This window comes from Trichosurus vulpecula, chromosome 8 (assembly GCF_011100635.1).
Source record: "Trichosurus vulpecula isolate mTriVul1 chromosome 8, mTriVul1.pri, whole genome shotgun sequence".
Taxonomy (NCBI): domain Eukaryota; kingdom Metazoa; phylum Chordata; class Mammalia; order Diprotodontia; family Phalangeridae; genus Trichosurus; species Trichosurus vulpecula.
The window spans coordinates 193,886,676-193,904,790 of record NC_050580.1 but is presented as its reverse complement, the minus strand read 5'-3'; the positions used below and the strand labels follow the sequence as shown (position 1 = coordinate 193,904,790).

The window sequence follows — 18,115 nt, the reverse complement described above, 5'->3', positions numbered from 1 at the left end:
GGCAGCAGAAAACTTAAATACCAATACTTCTAATTAACTGTGTGACCCTGGACAAGTCCTTCAACCTCCTCTAACCTCTCTGAATTAGAGTAGAAGTTGCTCCCATCCTTCCAACCTCACAGGACCGTTGCGACGAGTGAACAAGACACACATCTTGTCAAATATCAAGCACTTTATAAACAGGCGATATTATGAAATGGAGTGCAGCATCTCATATTTGGAGGGGACCTCGGAGGCCATCTAGCCCAATCTGTCATACCCAAACAACAATCTCTTTTGCAGACTGCTTGGTAAGTGGTCATCTGGCCTTTGTTTGATGCTCTCCACTGAAAAGGGGGAGAGATAGCCAATCGCCTCTCCAAGTAGCTCGTTTCACTTTGGGATAATTCTCATCATTAGGAAAATTTTCCTTATATCAGGCCTAAAATTTGCCCGTTTGTGACTTCTTTGGAGTGTTCCTGGTTCAGCCATCTGGGACTAATCAGGTTGTCTTCCAGATGACAGCCATTCAAATCCTTGAAGACAGCTGTTACACCCCACCCTCCCTAAACTGTATTATATACCTTCTCCCCCTCCCCCAAGTCTTCATTTCTCCAGGCTAATCATTCTCAGTTCAACTTATCCTGCTATAATATATAATATATGTATATATTATATATACTGCTATAATATATAAATGTAAATAAATAAATATATTCAGCTATATATGATCTTGACTTCCTTCACCTTCTGAGTGCTCTTGGCTTGTCAGTGGCCTTCCTAAAAGGCCATGCACAGAAATGACCACAATACTCCAGATATAGTTCAGTGCGATGTTTAAAAAGTTTGAGAGATATAATTTCTGGGTAATTAGTCATTTTATTAATAATACCAGAATTTTAATGCCCTTGGAAGAGGGGTGTTCCTGGGGGTGGCAATCAGCTCTGATTGGCTAATAATTAATGAGAAAATGAATATTACAATGAGGGGCCAAGAGTGACGTCATGTCGCTCTTCGCTAGAGAGACTACCCCTATACCCAGACCACCCCCAGCCTTGGACAATCTAGATGAAAGGATCTATCTCCACCCAAGCTTGACTGAGTGGAATTCACTTTAGATTAGAGATTCCTTGTAAGGTTGAGTGGGATTGGAGAGAGGAGAAAGTTAGCTCAGTCTTCAGAGACAGTTTTCGAAATGAGGATGATAGAAAAAGGAGGGAACTTTGGATCTCCCCACATCACTGGTTATTAAATAATCACTCCTCTTGCCAGCTAGGACAGAGTCTGGTAGGACTTTCCCTTTCCCTAATTTGGGTTACCATCCCTCTGACCATGGAGTCTTAAGATCCATTTAACCTTCTAGGCCACCATTTCATGCTGTTGACTCATATGGAATGATTGAGAATCCTGAGATTTGGAGAGGTGAGGGTATTGCAGTTGATGGTGGGGGCACAGAAGGAAGCTCCCACACCCCTGGAACGATATCTGAACTTAAGAAATAGTAATAATAGCTGGCGTTGCTGCTATGCTCTAAAGTTTACAATGTGTTTTATATGCCTTTGTTATAGACTCATATTTTCACTGGATGAGAGAGTTTCCTTGTGAGGAAGTTCCTTCTAATAATGCAGATCTGCAACAGAGTTAATAGCCTTAGAGAAGCAGCATCATGTGGCCTCAGAGTTTGGATGGCCAGGGTTCAAATCTTACTTTTGGCACATACTGAGTGAATGACCTTGGGCAAGTCACTGAGTATTCCAGGCAGTTCCCTTACCTACCTTGCTTCATCTATTTTGTAATTTTGGAATTTTGTAAGTTGAATTTTCTTAAAGTGAGCCATACCTATATTCCTTTTTCTTCTTTACATTCCTTTGAGCTAAAAATGAACTTATGAGTGCTGTTGGGACATAAATGACCCTAAAATATATGCAAACTGGTAGAGAAGAGAAAGATCCCGGTGATCAAACTGAGAGCTAAGATGATATATGCTGAGGGCAGGGAGTAGCCTCCATTCCCTCAGACAAGAAGCCTTATAGGTCAGGGCAAGGTTTAGATTGTATAATTCAACGTTGTCAGATAAAATGAACCGCCATATATTTTTTTTTTGACTAATTGGCTTTTCCCATAAGCAATGAACGTATTATATTATAAAACAAAATCAGTCTTTTAATACTGGCCTGACATAGTTTTTGGCATTGGGCCGGGGGTTTCTCCTAGACTAATTTTGTATTCCATTCCACAAGTGATTGACTATCGGGTACCTGCTTTGTACATTTGCATGTTCTGGGTCTTGAAGAAAGAGTGACGAGGAGGCAGCGTGTGGTTTATTGGAAAGGTCCACCCAGTCGGAAGACCTGAGTTTGAGTCCTCAGCTCTTCCACTGAATTCTTTTGTAACTGAGGAAGTTATTTTAACCTCTCTAAGCATTGGTTTCCTCATTTGTCAAACGAGGATAATAATGCTTACACAGTTGTTTTTAGGATTGAATGTCTGTGGAAGCACTTTGTAACCATTCTGCTAATGGCTACCTGTATGGTTTTGGGTGGGCCTCAGTTTCCTCATCTGTAACATGACGGGGTTGGATGAGAAGATGTCTCAAGTCCCTTCCAGCTCTGTGATCCTAACCATCATACATTATATGAACATATATGTATATTTATATAAATACATATATATATACACATATGTGTGTGTGCACATGCACATGTTTACCCCTTTCTTTGTTTTCTTCATCTTACTTGGTCAGGAGTTCTTAATTAGACCCCTTTGACAATCTAATCAAGCCTATGCCCCCCTTCTCAGAACAATATTTTTTTGGGAAGGAAATGCTAAATTTCACTTAGGGATTAATGAAAATAAAGATATCGCTTTCTTTTTTCCTATCCAAGTTCATGGACCCACTGAAATCTATCCATGGACTGCGTGGATCCCGGAATCTCTGCTCTAAATGATGCAGATAAGCTTCTGGCTGGAAGTGAGGGTGAGCTGGTCACTGGCCTTGAAGGCCTCAGCCAGTACTGGTAATGCTCTCCTGGATAGCAGTAACTGTCCCGTTCTGTACCGGTTCTGTTCCAGATGTTGACTGCTTCACGTAGGGGCCCCTTCAGACGTGTCCATAGTTTGGAGAAGACCCATTTTGAATCCCAGTTCTGCCATTGACTTAATGTGTGACCTTGACCTAACTTCATGTAGCCTTAATTTTTCCAGCTGAAAGATGGAGATGATAGAGTAAGACTTATATTGACTGCCTCATAAAGTTGTTGTGAAGAATATACCAGGGAGTGGATGCAAAATGTTTTGTAAACTAAAAAGCTTTGAATGAAGATTGGCTATGGCTAACTTATTTTGGACCTCACCTATGGTTTCAAAGGCATAAGGAGCTTAAGGAATTTCCTCTCTCAATGCAGAGCAGTCCCTGCTTGGTCACTGCTATCATTAGACAGTTGGGGGCAGCTAGGTTGGTGCAGTCCATAGAGCACTGGGCCTAGTTCAAATCTGTCCTCACTTACTAGCTGTGTGACCCTGGGCAAGTCACTTCACCCTGTTTGCCTCAGTTTCCTCATCTGTAAAATGAGCTGGAGAAGGAAATGGCAAGCCATTCCAGTATCTTTGCCAAGAAAACCCCAAATGGGGTCACGAAGAGTCAGGCACAACTGAAACTATTCAACAATTCTTAGAGCTACCTGGGGTATTGAGAGGTTAAGTGACTGTCTTAGAATCATACAGCTGGCATATGTCCATCAGGACTCTGAGGCCAACTCTATCTACTATTATTCACTGCCTTTCATAATAATAATTATTATCATTATATATATTCTTTTCCTTAGTGCCTAAACTTGTCCTTCAGTATCCTATTAAATACCTATGTAGAGGCCCTCAATCAGTCAACTAGCATTTATTAAGTGCCTGCTGTCTACTGGGCACAGTGTTAAGCTCTGAGTTTACAAAGAAAGGCCCAATTCCAGCTCTTTAGGAGTCTAATGGGTGTGACAATATGGAAATAACTGTGTACAACCTATATACAGGATAAATTGGGGATAGTTTCAGAGGGAAGGCACTAAGGAGGCAGTGGCATGAGTTTACACTGTGAGGCCCATTCGAGCCTGCCATCCTTGGGAATGTCCTGGGACTGTGAAGGAGCTACTTGGACCAAAGTCCATCTAGTGAGTAAGGATCTGTGGCAGGTTGCACAAGGGGTCATCTTGATAGTTGGATGCCAAGTACGGACTCTCCTAGTCCCCGCTGCCCCTGAAGGAATCTTGAACAATAAATCTGACGCTGTGGTGTTTTGGTGTTGTTGAGTTCCCTGTGTTCTTTTCAGAAAAAAAAAAAAGGTTTCCTTCCTTCTTCCCGTGTTTCTCCCATTGCCTTCCCTCCAAACAGTTTTTCTTTCCTCACTAGTTAAACCTCTTTGTTTCATACTTTAAAAAAAAAAAAGTTGTTTCTTGTAATCAGGATCTTCTTTGATTTTTCTCAGCTCGAGGTGGCTTGGTTTCCTTTTAGGAAGGGCCTTTTGGGGGCCACTTAGTGACAAGGGAAGATAGAGTGGAATATGTGTGTGTGTCGGTGTCTGGCTTTGCCCTGAGGGCTCATGTGAGGGCTATGTACATATTTCCCAATTCCTATTCCATGTGTGTCACATAATGATTACTGCTGATGCAGTGGGGTTCAGACGGTGCCTGGATGGTTTAGTCTGGTCTCCAGGCTCCTTTAAGGCCCCACCCTCCAGGGATGGTGGGGCTAGGTAATGGAACTCTGAGTCAGAATCTTAAGGAGACACATGAATAACAAACGTAGAATGTTAGAGCTGGGTGAGCCCTAGTCCAGTGCCCTCATTCTGCACGTGAGGAAATGGACACTTGGGTACAGATATACCTGTCGTCACATTAGGTAGTCTGTGGCTGAGCCAGGATGAGGATTGTAGGATTTTGAACTAGGGGGAATGTTAGAAATTATCCAGTGCACCCTTCTCACTTTACTGGTAAGGACACCAAGGCTCCCAATCTCTAGACTTACACTCCAGTATTCTTCCCGCTACACCAAATTCCTTCCCTTGGTTGTAAAATGAAGTCTCCTTTATTACCACTAAGGAGATCCACCACAAATATTGTCATCTATCAAGGAAGCAGCATAGCTCAGTGGAAAGTCTTGGATTTGGAGTCAGGATTCAAATCCTGGCTCTGCCACTTACTAGCTGTGTGATAGAGGCAAATCATTTCAGTTTTCTGGGCCTCAGTCTCCCCAAGTGTAAAAAAGGGATATTGGCCTAGATGGCCTTCAAGTTCAAGCTCTAAATATATGATCTTATGATCCTAAGATACAGTATATTTGATGCACAAACTAGGTCCTATTAGTTTCTCTCCCACTTGAAGGTGTACCTGTGGATAGACTCCCGAGGGGATCACAGTAGGAGGACTTTGGCTTCGTAGTACCCTAACTACTTTGGAGCTTGGATTCCATCAGTGTGGACACTCCCTTCACAACTTCTCATCTGATATATACATTTCTTTTCCATGTTTTCCCATAAATCTTTCCATAAAAGGTCTGTCTAATATGATGAAGTCAATCAACTAGCATTATGCTCCTACTGTGTGCTAGAGACTATATGCTAGTCACTGGGGATGCAAAGGCTGAAATGAGACTGTTCATGCCTTCAAGTCTTATTGACCTTCCTTTTGTTCTTTTAATATCTTGGAGGGAACCAGTATAATGAACGTAGTAGGTGCTTTATCTTCTGGTTCTCTTTCCGTCTGACGGCTCACCTCCCTTTGGGTTATCTTTGCTCTTGATAATATATCTGTTGCCACTTTTTCATCCATAGCATCACAGATTTAGTGCTGCTAGAAGGGAACTCAGAGGTTATCTGCTCTGACCTTTTCACTTTGCAGATGAGAAAACTGAGGCCCAGATTGTTCTTGGCAGCATGCTGCATCTGATTTATGCCTCTCCGTGTGTCTTTTTATTTACCTTTGGGTCATGTGCAGTTTTACTCCTGAGATCATGGTGTTCCATGATGAAGCCTCACCACATACAACAGCCCTTGGAAGACTATTGGCATTAAAAAAAAGACCGGTTCTTGTGGCAGCAGGCACTTTGCCAATCATTGAAAACCCAGCCCAGTTTATTTGTTTGCAAGCATTTATAGAGCTCTTTGGAGTTTCGAAGAGCACTTTATAAGAGTCTCATTGGATCCTCACAACCGCCCTGGGAGGTAGGTCCTATCATTACTACTCCCATAATTCCAGTGCTTTCCCCTTTAATTATTTCCTATTTAGCCTCTATATTGTTGGCTTGTGGTCTCCTCCATTAGATTGTAAACTCCTTGAGGGCAGGGATTGTCTTTTGCCTCTTTGTTGTCTCTTACCACACTTATCTGGCTTATAGTAGACCTTTAATGAATGTGTATTGATTTATCCCCATTTTACAGATGAGGAAACAGGCTGAAGGAGGTTAAGTCACTTGCTCAGGATCCTACAACTAGTAGTAAGTGTATGAGGCCGGATTTGAACTCGGGTCTTCCAGACTTCAGATCTGGGACTCTACTTACTCATTGTACCTAGGTGGGATTGCTCAGGCTGATCTCCGGGCCCGGCTCATTTTTGTACGCTGTGTCTGTCCAAGAAGTACATGAATATCTATGTGAGAAGTATAAATACGGCAGGCTGCCCAAGGTCAGAGGACCTGGGTTTGAGTCTCAGCTCTTGTCACTTACTACTGATATGATCTTAGCCAAGTCCCTTCACCTCTTTGGGCCTTTGTTTCCTTGTCTGTAAAATAAGAGGGTTTGTTGGACTAGCTGGCCCCTCCAGTTCTTTCCAGTTCTAAATCTGACTGTGTAGTCGGTCCCCAGTCCTGCCTTCGTGAAGCTCAGTAAGCAATTTAGGGCCTTGCCCCGTTGATCCTCCCTTTCCTGAATCAGCTCAGCCTTCCCTGGTGGGAAGCAGTTTCATTTCCTTGGCCAGCCAGTTCTATGTCTCCACACACAACACTGGCATTATTCTCTAGAAATGAACTTAAAAGTACTTTGGTTCCCGAAAGCTCTTGGGTGCTTTCTAACTAACCCTAAATGCCAGAATGCAGCATCTCTGCTAGGGTTACCCGTTAAGAAGGAAGCCTTTCCCAACCCCACTAACTGCTAAGTTCCATCCCCTCACCCCCATCTCTATCACCTTGCATCCACTTGATGGAGGCGCGTCAGTAAAAATGAGCTGGAGAAGGAAATGGCAAACCACTCCGGCATCTCTGCTGAGAAAACCCCAAAATGAGGTCACAAAGAGTTGAACACCACTGAACAACAATTTAACAGGAAGCTGGGGGCAATTCCCCAGGGGATCGATTAAGGTGAGGGAGTTGAGGAATACTGGTGCTTCTCTCCACCAAAGGACATTGTCTCCAGCGTTCTGATACACACGTTAGCTCCTCCAGTAGAATGTAGGTTCCCTGAGGGCTGGTACTGTTTCACGTTTTGCTTTTCAGCTCTAGTATGGAGCCCAGTGCCTGACCCATAGTAGTCACTCAGTCAGTGCTTTTGGTGGGCAGATTGATAGGCTCCCTATTGGGAATGTGAGAAATATTGAAGCACATAGACACTTGTCATATTTGTAGAAGTCATGGATATGGTAAGATGGCATCTACCTTAGTGGGCAGAGTTAGGATCCAAAGAGATCTTGACAGGCTTAGAAGAGTGGGCTGAAAAGAATAGGCTGAAATCTAATGGAGATACATATGAATTCCTGCACTTAGATTATGGCAAGTATGAGATGGACAAGGTATGGCTAGACAATCATTCAATGTAAAGATTATCTATCAGAAATTCTTAGTTCTTCACCTTTTTCGTGGGCAAGTCTGGTGAATCCTATGGTTCCCCTCCTTCTCAGGAGAATGTTCTTAAATGCTTAAAACAAAGTACATGGAATTGAAAAGGAAACCAATCATAATGAAATACACTTATCAAAATACTAAAAAAATAGCTCATGGACCCCAGAGTTAAGCATTCCTGATGTTGGGGTTTTAGTGGACCACAAGCTCAATGTGAGTTAGCTCTACAAAACAGCAGCCAAGAAAACCAATGTGAGTTTAGACTGAATTAAGGACAGCATAATGTCCAGAACATAGGAAATTCCATTGCACACTGCCCTGTTCAGACCACATCTAGATACTGTGCTGCATTCTGGGTGCCACATTTTAGAAAGAACTACAATAAGTTAGAGAGTGATGATCGAGAAGGCAGCTTGGTACAGTGGTCAGACCACCTTCCTGCTTCTGCACTCCACTCTTGCCCCTGATCAAGCACTTCAACTACCTCCTCACTAGATCCTCCACTATACGCTTCCATGATGCCATCCTCCTTCTCTGTTTGCACCCTGCCAGCTTTCCACTGCTTGCCATGAGGTCAACAATCAATACTGCCATTCCTAGAAGGAACATTTCACTGAATTGTCCTATGACTCCTCTTATTATCTTTGTAGCTTTCTAGAACAAACACTCTTCCCCACTTTAGCCTCCGCTCCCTTGTCTTGTGGTCTTCCCCATAGCTCTTTGAAGTCAGGAACAAGCGGCTTTTTGTATTTCTTGTTCCCAGTTTTTAACATAGTGTTTGGCACATAATAAATACTTAGTGAATGCTTTTTTATTTATTGACTCATTCATCAACCTAGGTTCCAACTCTTCTTTTGGCACTTACTACCATTGTAACCTTGTCACCCCTGGATCTCAGCTTCCTTACTGTAAGATGAAGAGGGTTGGCTTCTGGGGTACCTTCCAGCTCTAGATCTGTGATCCTATGAACCCATGATGTGGTCGTCGTCGGCATCATTCTTCTTCTTCATCCTTTGTTCTTGAAGATGAGGTCTTGATTTGCAAGTGAATTGGATTTAGGTGAGGTAGAGTTGTGTAAAGTCACCAGCCTCACTCTCCCCTCCAGAGTCACTGGAGTCCAATAGCAAGACATAGGTCAGGACAATTGGAGATGACCCTGGCTGCAGTGGGAGACCTTGGCCTTTTTAAGCTAAGGTCTTTTCCGGGTCTCAGTTTGTCCGAGGCCATGTCCATTCAACGATTAAAGACTAGGTAAGAATTGAGGCAAAAGATGGCCTAGTTTGCCTTCACAAAAGAATCAATCTTGGGAGGGGAAGACCCTCAGAGTTTCTGTTTGGAACAGAAACAATTGCTATTTACACTCACTCTGAACCATCAAAACCTAATGACCAAGCGAGGCTTAGTCTGTGACCTATTATTGGCAAATCAATGAGAGCCAGTGTGGTTTCCATGATGATGGAAAGCATGAAGGCCAGGTCTTCGTGGTTGAAGAAACTAGGGGATGTTTAGATTGGAAAGAGAAGACTCAGTAGGGAGAGGCATGGCAGGTGTCTTGAAGTCTTTGAAAGGCTGTTATTTGGAAGGGTATTTGATTTCTGTTTGCAGGGCAAGGAGCTATGAGTGGAAGTTTGAGGGGACAGATTGAAGGTTTGGTTGAATAAAGGGAAACCCTCTCATTGTTAAGAAGTTACCTAGAAGTTTCATGGGCAGCCTTGGTAGCACATTCCCCTTCCTATAGGTCTTTGACCATGGGATGGCCATCTAAGCTTTTAGCCAAGATCCTGGAGATGGGTCAGAGGCACACCCTAGAATGACATTCCAAATGTTTAGTCAACAGGGCCTAGGTTCATAGCTCCACTAATGTAAGAAACCTCAGAGGCCATCTGTCCAACCCCCTTGTTTTATGGATGAGAAAATTGGGACCCAGGAAGGCAATTTACCCAAGATCCTATAGAGTCAGCTTCATAGGGGGATTTAAACCCAAGTCCTCTGACTCCGGAGTCAGACCTCTCCCACCATACCCTGCTGCCTCTGCTGTGGTTTTAAGTTGGTTTCCTGCCATGTTCTTTACTCCCAGTGAGAAGAGGGAGCAGGTGGCCTACCCTGATAATACAAGGGGGTAGTATGGTAGAAACAGGAGGATTTAATGTTATCATTTTCTTGGAGGTGGGGTGTATGTGTGTGTTTGTTTAGGACAGGGAAAGCCTTCAACTGGGGAGCAGCAGGGATTCTGGTGATGCAACCTGACCCACCTGAAGAGCAGCTTTTCCTCTCGTCTCCCTCCTTGAGGCACTACCCAGATTTAGCACCTGTGTCTCCCTGCAGCTGGGGGAAGGGGCCGGGAGTAGTCGGCTTGGCTGCTGCCTGCCTGAGTAGTCAAGTTTGCATGAGTCCTTTTTCACGCTGCTTTACTCTAACCAGATTCTAAGACCCATTGCGTGTTTCCTCATTTACTGTCTTTGTTTACAAAACAGGAGGAAGTCATCAGTCTCCCCCTGGCACGTATCTGCAGGCCTCCTTCAGTGGCACATCCCTGTTTTCCCTTGGGCCCCTAAGTATGATTGCTAACCCCCTCTTCCCTGCCTATCATCCCTCTAGGGGAGGGAGAGGAGTGCTGTTGCCTACTGGACTCTAAGAATTCTCCCCAAGGGCATCTCTTTGCTCATTTTGGTGAAACCACTGGAGCCAGGGACCATAGAAGCTATCTTTTATCTCTGTGGCCAAGGTCAAAGGAGAGGGAGAACCTAAGGAAGTTCACCTCTGCTAAGGGAAAATGTCGGGGAGGTGGGTTGCCAGATGATATTGCTATTGGTATTGGCCTGGGAGTCAGGAAATTTGGGGTCAGTTTCCAGTTCTGCTGGAACTGACTCACTGTGATTTTCAGGCCATCTGACTCATACTCTGAGTCGCCTGGTGCTATGGTTGAAGTCTTCTTTAAAGAGAAGATTTAAGTCCCCTGGGAAAACATTTTATGAAATTTCTCTTCAAATGTCTGATTTGCTGACTGGGCCATTGGACAAGCTCCAATACATAGGGTTCCTCATTGCAGGTTCTGATGGGGCTTTCCACCATGTTCTCCCTCAAGGACACACTCCCCCAGCCCAATCCTCTGGCTAGATAAGGAGAGAAGTCTATCTTTTTTGAACAAAGACCCCGCTAGCCAATGGATGATTGGAGGTGGAGGAGTGCCTGCTCTTTCCAGTCCCTACCGAGCCCCAAGAAGTGTTACCTGTTTGGGTGGGACACCAGTAGGAGTCCTGGAGACCACTGACCCCTGAACTTTGCCTCCAGTGTTCCTGCCTAACCATAGGACCTGGGATAACCTCCGGGAGTGTAGTGTGCACGCTTTGTTTTTGTTTTGTTTTCAAATATGCTCTTGCTTAAGGTTTAATTGGCTCCAGTCAGTAGGAAAGGGCTCCAAGAGGGATTATTTATGGCTTACTGTCAAGAATAGCTATAAAAAGGGCAGGACTGAGCAGGAGATGCTGGGAAGGGAAAGCAAGGGGGAGCGGGAGGGTGCACAAGTGTGTGTGTGAGTGTGAGTGTGTGTGTGTGTGTGTGTGTGTGTGTGTGTGTGTTTGCACTGGATGAAATCAGATTTTTGCTGCCTCAGCAGTGTGGTTTAAATTGAAGATTAACCCTTTGACCTTCACAGTGTCAAATCACTTGCAGATGGAGACTCCCTCCCCTCTCCCTCCCCACTCCCTTGTTCTCTGTGTAACTTTGGGGGAAAAGGGGCACTTTTTTTCCCTTTCTTTCTGAAAAAAGTTTGTTGTTAGTGCAGCTGGGGTTTGAGAGGCTCAGGAGCCAATCTGATTAAAAGCAGCTCTTGGCTAAACTCTGTAAAATCTTGCAAGCAGGAGGGGGAAAGAAGTTTAATCCTCTTGTGCACAATGCCTAAAGAGTCTGGTCTTTTCTTTTTAATGTTAGAACGACAATTGTTTTTGGAGAACTTAAACTTTCTCTTCTCCATCACCCTTTTCTCTCCCCTCCTTTTTTCAGCTTTCTGTGCTGATAGGATTAAAGTGCCTACTCCAAGAAATGAGGAACTGAACTTTTATTGGAGTTGATAAAGAGTCTGTGTGGGACTTAGGTGGATTTTTTCTTTTTGTCTTACAGCACCAGCAGAACCAAAACCACGTGTGGTGGCAGATCCTCCTCTTCCTTCACAATTTGGCCTTGAACAGAGAGGAGAACAGGAATGGGGCAGGCCCTAGGTGAGACGTTGCTGCCCCTCTCTGTGTGTGGACCACAGGGAGAATCCCACTTCCACTCCTATTCCTGGAGCAGGACATCGGGTAGAACTCCAGGAAAACTGGCACTGTGTCTTGTGAAGTTTTGCTTTTTTTATTATTATTATTTTGAAATTTTTTTTGTTTGTTTCTGGGGTTTTGTTTGTTTTACTATCTTTTTGTACATAAGACCAATTCAACAAGGGACATTTGCTCTGCTCCCAGCCATCTCCCAGGCTGGGGAGCCTTGGTCAAACACTGTTGAAGGAAAGACTGGTGTGTCTGTGTTGATGAGACCTTCTGCTGGCTCCCAGCAAATGGACCTCTGAGGCAGCAGGTGTTGAAGATGGCCATCAACTAGTTTTTTTTTGGGAAGGAAGACATCTTCCTAAGGACATTGCTAACTAATGAAGAGTTGGGTTTGGCCCCTCCCAGTTCACAAGAACATCTCTTCTCCATGGCTGATGTTTGGCATAGATTCTAATGCCCAAGCATGGAGATTAGGTTTGTGTGAGGAAAACAAACCAGATGTGCTGACGTCAGTCCTGGGTTGGTCACCTTGCCTGGCTTCTCCCATGATCCCCTTTCCAGCAACTCTTTACTGTAGATTGTGGCTGTGAATTCCTTCCCCCCAGAGTAAAGAGAAGATAGGTTTGCTGAACCTAATACAGAGCACTGCTGGGTGGTAGTAGCACTGTTCTGACCATTATCCTTTGAACATAATGGAAATTTACTCAATATGGGCTTCCATCTTGGATATACAGCCATCAGGGACTAAAGGGTTAGCAAGTTCAGCAGTCACTTAATTGGTTATAAATTCAGGTCCAGCCCTGACCATTGGCAGCCCCAGAGTATGTAATCCCATGGACAACTGCCTCAGGATCTCTAGCATCACTCCCAAGGATTGTGGGTGGGTGGGTAAGGCCACTCTGGCATTCCCAGGCATTGAATTGGGTCCACAGCCATATGAGGCCTACTACTGAGTGAACCAAACTTATAAGTAGGCTCTAGATTTGGCAGTGACTCAGAATTGATAAGAATATTTTCTTCTAGGGACTAGAAGTTACTCAAAAGTAAATTGACCTTCATCTTGAAATAAGTGGAGTGGTCAGTCAGCTTGTTGCATCAGCTTCCTTTGTAGAGAAGGGAGAGGTGGAGGGCCATCAGCTTCTCTTTGGAAAGCCACTCTGTGGGTAAAGGAGAACCCTGGTTTAAAATTCTTGGTGATGTGAGGCACTAGACAAGTGATCATTTTCCCATTTATTGGTGGGAGCAAAGTGTCAGGCCCTAAGAAAATGAAATTTCTGTTTTCTATTGAATTCTCCTTTGTACCTAATGCTAGGTGGGAAAAAGCAAGGCATAAGGGGTGGGGGTGGTTAATGGTTTTTATCTGCTGAACTATGGATTGTTGTTTTTTTGGGGCGGGGGGCAACAAAACATAGAGCTAGGTTCAAGGCTGGGTTTCAGGTGGCTCCTTGTTTTTCCATCTTCTCCTGGGTATAACTCTTCTGCACTTGTCTGTCTGTTTCTCTCCCCACCCCCACCAAAGAAAACAGAATGGCTGCCTGGCATGTCTTGAAGGAGGGCTAGTCTGAAGAGGGAACAGGAAACACATTAATCAACTATCTAGGATTTAAATTATACTTTGAGGAAAAAATCTCCAAGAAGGGATACAATTTAGTGCTGAAGGAACTTGGTTCATGGAAGAAGATGTTCTCCCTGATGGGAGAGAAGGCTCCCATTGGATATGGAAGATGAGCTGCTCTCTGCCTCTTCTTTCAGCACCACATTACCCTCAGGACTAGTGGGGTTGAGGGAGACATTAGGTGGCTTCAGTTAGTTCTTTGGACAGAGGGAGCCAGTTTGTGGAGCAGGCTGCTGACTTGGTGCTTTTGTCGAGCCTAAGACCATGGGACACCACTGTTTTTAGCTCCCTTCTGCTTGGATTCCATGGTGTCTCATCCCAAGGCCTCCCTGACCATAGCCTGGAATCTCATCTCAGGGTACATACTGTATTTTTTTGGCTAAGAAAGTTAGCTTGTAATGAACAAAGAGAAGTCTTCCAGGGAACTGAGGCAGGGGCCTGGGGTGCAGGGCTTATAAACATGTGTCTCACAAATGGACTTTGGGAAGGGTTCCTTTCACCTGCCCATCTCTTGACCAATACTGCTCTTCCCCTAAATGTTCCCACTGGGATTCCAGCATCCTTCCCAGGGTGGGTCATGGATGTATGTGCATCCTCTTCCTTCCATGGCTATGATACCGAATACTCTGACTCCAGCTGTTACAGACAATCTAAATAAAGAGGAGTTTGCCAGCCTACCCCTAATCCTTCATGCTGGAGGGTGTGGAGAAGGGTTCTCCAAAGGGAGAAGGTCTAGGGTTGTCCTAATGCCTCATTTCCACCCGGGGCCCTTAAAACTGGGCTTTGAAGACAAAATCTTTGCTCTTCTGTCTTGCAGAAGCTTTCCCCTTCTCCTTTTTCCTCCTCAACTCTATCCCACATGTGTGGGTTCAGTGCTTGGTTTCTTGTGGTTTTTCTGTCAAGCTGAGCTATAGAGTCCTTGTGACTGGAGCAGCGGCTGCTCACGCCACAGCAGGGGATCCCCCCCACCCCCCAACTCTTCACCTACCCCATCCCACCATCCTCTGTGGCCTCCCTTCCCTCTCTCCCCACAAAACTGCTAACCGATGTGAGGTCAGGAACTGAGTATGTCCTCAGACAAGCCTGGGCAAAATTTTAAAACTAAATGGAGGAGACTGGGAGGTGGGGAAAGGGCTGATTTTGTATTGTTTAAGATTCTATCCCTTGCTTTCCCCACCTCCCACTGTGTGAAAAGGCTGGAATGGTTCCTAGGTCTGGCCTCTGAGACACTCCCCCTGCCAGTAGCCTGGCTGCCTCTTGGGGTGGGGAAGTAGGAGGGGAGCAAGCCAGAATAGTGACCTGTGACCAGCTGAAGACTGGAGTGGGGTTCTGAGGGGAGAACAGAGCCATATTATTCATCCTAGAATTTCTCTTGGGAGCCCCCTTGTGAATATCAGTGTAGTCCCCTGGCCCAGGAGCTTGGTGTCCCACAGTTAGGGGTCTGTAGCTGCTGGAACGGATCAGCCAAAGAAGGGAGCAAGATGGTTTGTGTAGCAGCCTGGGGCCAAACCCGGGACTCCTTTTCTCAGTGGAGTTGGTTGGATTTGAAAGGAAGGGGGAGGGGGTATCTGAGACATGCCCTCTTCCTCCTCCCCCCTAGATTTGAGAAGCAGAAATAAGTGTCTGTGTGAGCCTCCTACTCTTGGGTCTCTAGGGAGTTGACCTTTCTGAAGCCTCCTACTCTTGCTCAATCCAAAGTGGAAAAAAATCACCTCCCAATGACCTACAAACCAGTTCCCTAGGGGTGTGTGTTTGTGTTCAGAGCAGACAACTGTGGCTTCTAAGCACTGGGAGGACTTAGTGCAACCCAAGTGGCCCGTTGCAGGCACCAGGACTGTTCTCCTGGCCCCATCACATTGAATGCACTGGAATATGTGTGTGCTTTTTGTATGTGTGTGTGTATGTGTGTATGCATATATGTGGGAAAAGTACACAGACAGAAATGGTGCTCCTGCCAGTTGTCCGGGGAAGGGTCTGATCCTTCACTGTGGCTACTTTCTGAGAAGTGAGAACTAGGGAAGCCAATTTCTATGCTTTTCCTTTTCATGAGATTTCCTGCCTTTAGGGGGAAGTTTTTTTTTTTTAATGGGGGGAAGAGTAAGAGAAGAAACGGGAATGGGATGGCTTAGGATACATGTGGGTGTCTGGTGTTTGCTGCAAATCATATGCTGGAGAGCCTTGTCCTGGAACTTCCCTGAGTCAGAGGGCCCCTACTGGGAAGGACAGGGTGGATCCCAGTTCTTGGGAGGATAGGAGGTAGTTAGTGTGAATCCCCCCACTCCCATCCCCATCTCTCTGATGGCCTTGAGGCAGTTTGCTCACTTGTCAGGACTTGAGGAAGACCCAAGCACCAGGGTTGGCAGTAGGTATTTAGGATTTGATGGGGCCTGCAACCCAAACAGCTTCCCAGGGCTTTCCCTTGTGGATGTGACTGACTTCCTTCTTCCAACTTGCTTCTAATGCCATGGTTTTGCTGCTTCCTGGACTGTTGCCAGTGCTGGGCAGAGGTTTTTCTAACTGGTGCTTGCCCCTTGGTGCTCAGTGCCCTCTGGAGATAGGGGGCCCTGGGGCGTGCACGCCACACATTCTCTCTCCACAGCTGGCAGACCTCATCTGCTTGAATCCAAATGGCCCTGCTCTCAGAAGCTGGCCGGCTGGTTAACCCACCTTCTTCTCCCTCCCCCTTCCCCCTCAATCCACACCAACTGGGCTATTCCCAAGAGGCATAGACCCCATTTCTCTGCTGTGGATGGAGACCCAGTGAGAATGTAGCATTTTGTTGTCCCTGCTGACGTATCTCCAGGACTCTGCCCTTTGCCTCCTGGGACCTGGCAGGGAAAGAGAGGGAGGGAAGGAGAATTGGGGGAGGGGGAAGAGGGAGGGGAATTGAGGAAAGGAAACCTGTTTTATATCTGTACAGTATACTGGCTTTATGTTCTTCACCCACATACATATATGTGTATATATATGGAGTCTTTTTTTCAGCAACTGGTACAATTTTTAATAAAATCATTTAAAGCAAAGATGTCCTCTCTTCGCTATTCTGTTGTGTTTTTTTTTTTTGTTTGTTTTTTAAGCAACGTCAATAGCTCGAGTGACAAGGTCCATCCTCAATTGCCTCTTTGTAGAATAACCTTGGGGAAGTTGGTATTGCCTTTGCCTTCTTGTCAATGAGAACATTTCTGATTGTTTTTTGGTGCTGTGAAAAAACAAAACTACAACACCAAAAATACAGCACTTGATAGGGAGGGGCAGGTTGTGGAGACCTGGATTCTAGTCCAGGCTTTGATGTTAATTCATTCTGTGATCTTGGAGGAGATACTTCAGTTCTGGACCTTTGTCTTCTCATCAGCAGAAGCCGTGTGGTACATTGAAAAAAATAAGAGCTCTGAAGTCTGAGAATCTGGGTTCAAATGATGCCTCTGATACGGCTACTATCTGTGTGACCTTGGGGAAGTCACCTAACCTCCACGGGTGTCCATTTCCTCGCCTGTAAAATGAAGGTGTTGGATGGGATGACTTCTGAGACCTCTTCTAACTCTAGATCTGATACAATGATTAGGTGAAGTTAGAAAATTCCTTTATATGAGTCCTAGATACTCCTAGCTGAAATTAGAGTCCAACATTCTGATTACTGAAGTGATTTCTCACCAAGGCAGTGAGGGAGGGAGAGAGAGCAGAGTCCAAAGAGTGACCTTGCTCAACATTGCCCACGATCAAACCGATGGTGTCAGATTCCTTCCTTTCACCATGGTAAAGTTTGAGGGGGTGTATTTGTTGTCAGGGGACTTGGGAAAGACAGCTGCTATCTTTACTAATCTTTTTTGGTTTGAAAAAAAAAACATTCAAAATCTGGTGTTAGAGGACTCCCAAGAGGGTAAAAACCAAACACTACTCTTAGCAGTCATGGGTATGATGGTGGTTCTAAAGTTCTTCCTCATTGCTTTGCCCTGGGCCCTTTGGTTCTGGGGCCATCATAACTTAGTAAGTTTTCAGTACTATGGTGGAAAGAACACTGGATTTAGGTAGCCAGAGGACCTGGGTTCAAATCCTGATTCTGCCACTTACTGCCTATATGACTGGGCAAATGACTTAATCACACTTGGCCTCCATACAATGAGGGGGTTGGAACAGATGACCTTTACGGTCTTCCTGTTCTAAATCTCGATCCTAGTATGAAGAACAGCCATGCCGGTCTGTTAATTTCATAGGAACTTAGGCTGTCAGTCCAACCTCCTGATTTTGCAGTTGAGGAAACCAAGGGAAATGAAATAAGTTTTTATTTGGGTTTTGAAATGACTTGGTCCACTAGGGCTGCCAACTCTGTTTGGGTTTCCATTTGTAAATTACTACGCATTTGCCCAGCTCTGTGAGGAAACCAAGCCTAGTCTATTTTTAATGCAAAATCACTGCCCTTAACCCAGTAAAACCTGGTTATTTCCTG

General features: G+C 45.0%; 1 protein-coding gene across 1 annotated transcript in view; it reads left to right on the top strand.

The window, feature by feature from the left end:
* BMF (Bcl2 modifying factor) overlaps positions 1 to 16,682 on the top strand; it is a 30,855-nt gene extending 14,173 nt beyond the window's left edge. Inside the window, exon 4 of the mRNA XM_036736338.1 lies at positions 11,914 to 16,682. Within this exon, the coding sequence (XP_036592233.1) occupies positions 11,914 to 12,015 (102 nt within the window). The 3' untranslated portion in view covers positions 12,016 to 16,682. The remainder of the gene's footprint in view (positions 1 to 11,913) is intronic.
* Positions 16,683 to 18,115: the final 1,433 nt, after the last annotated feature.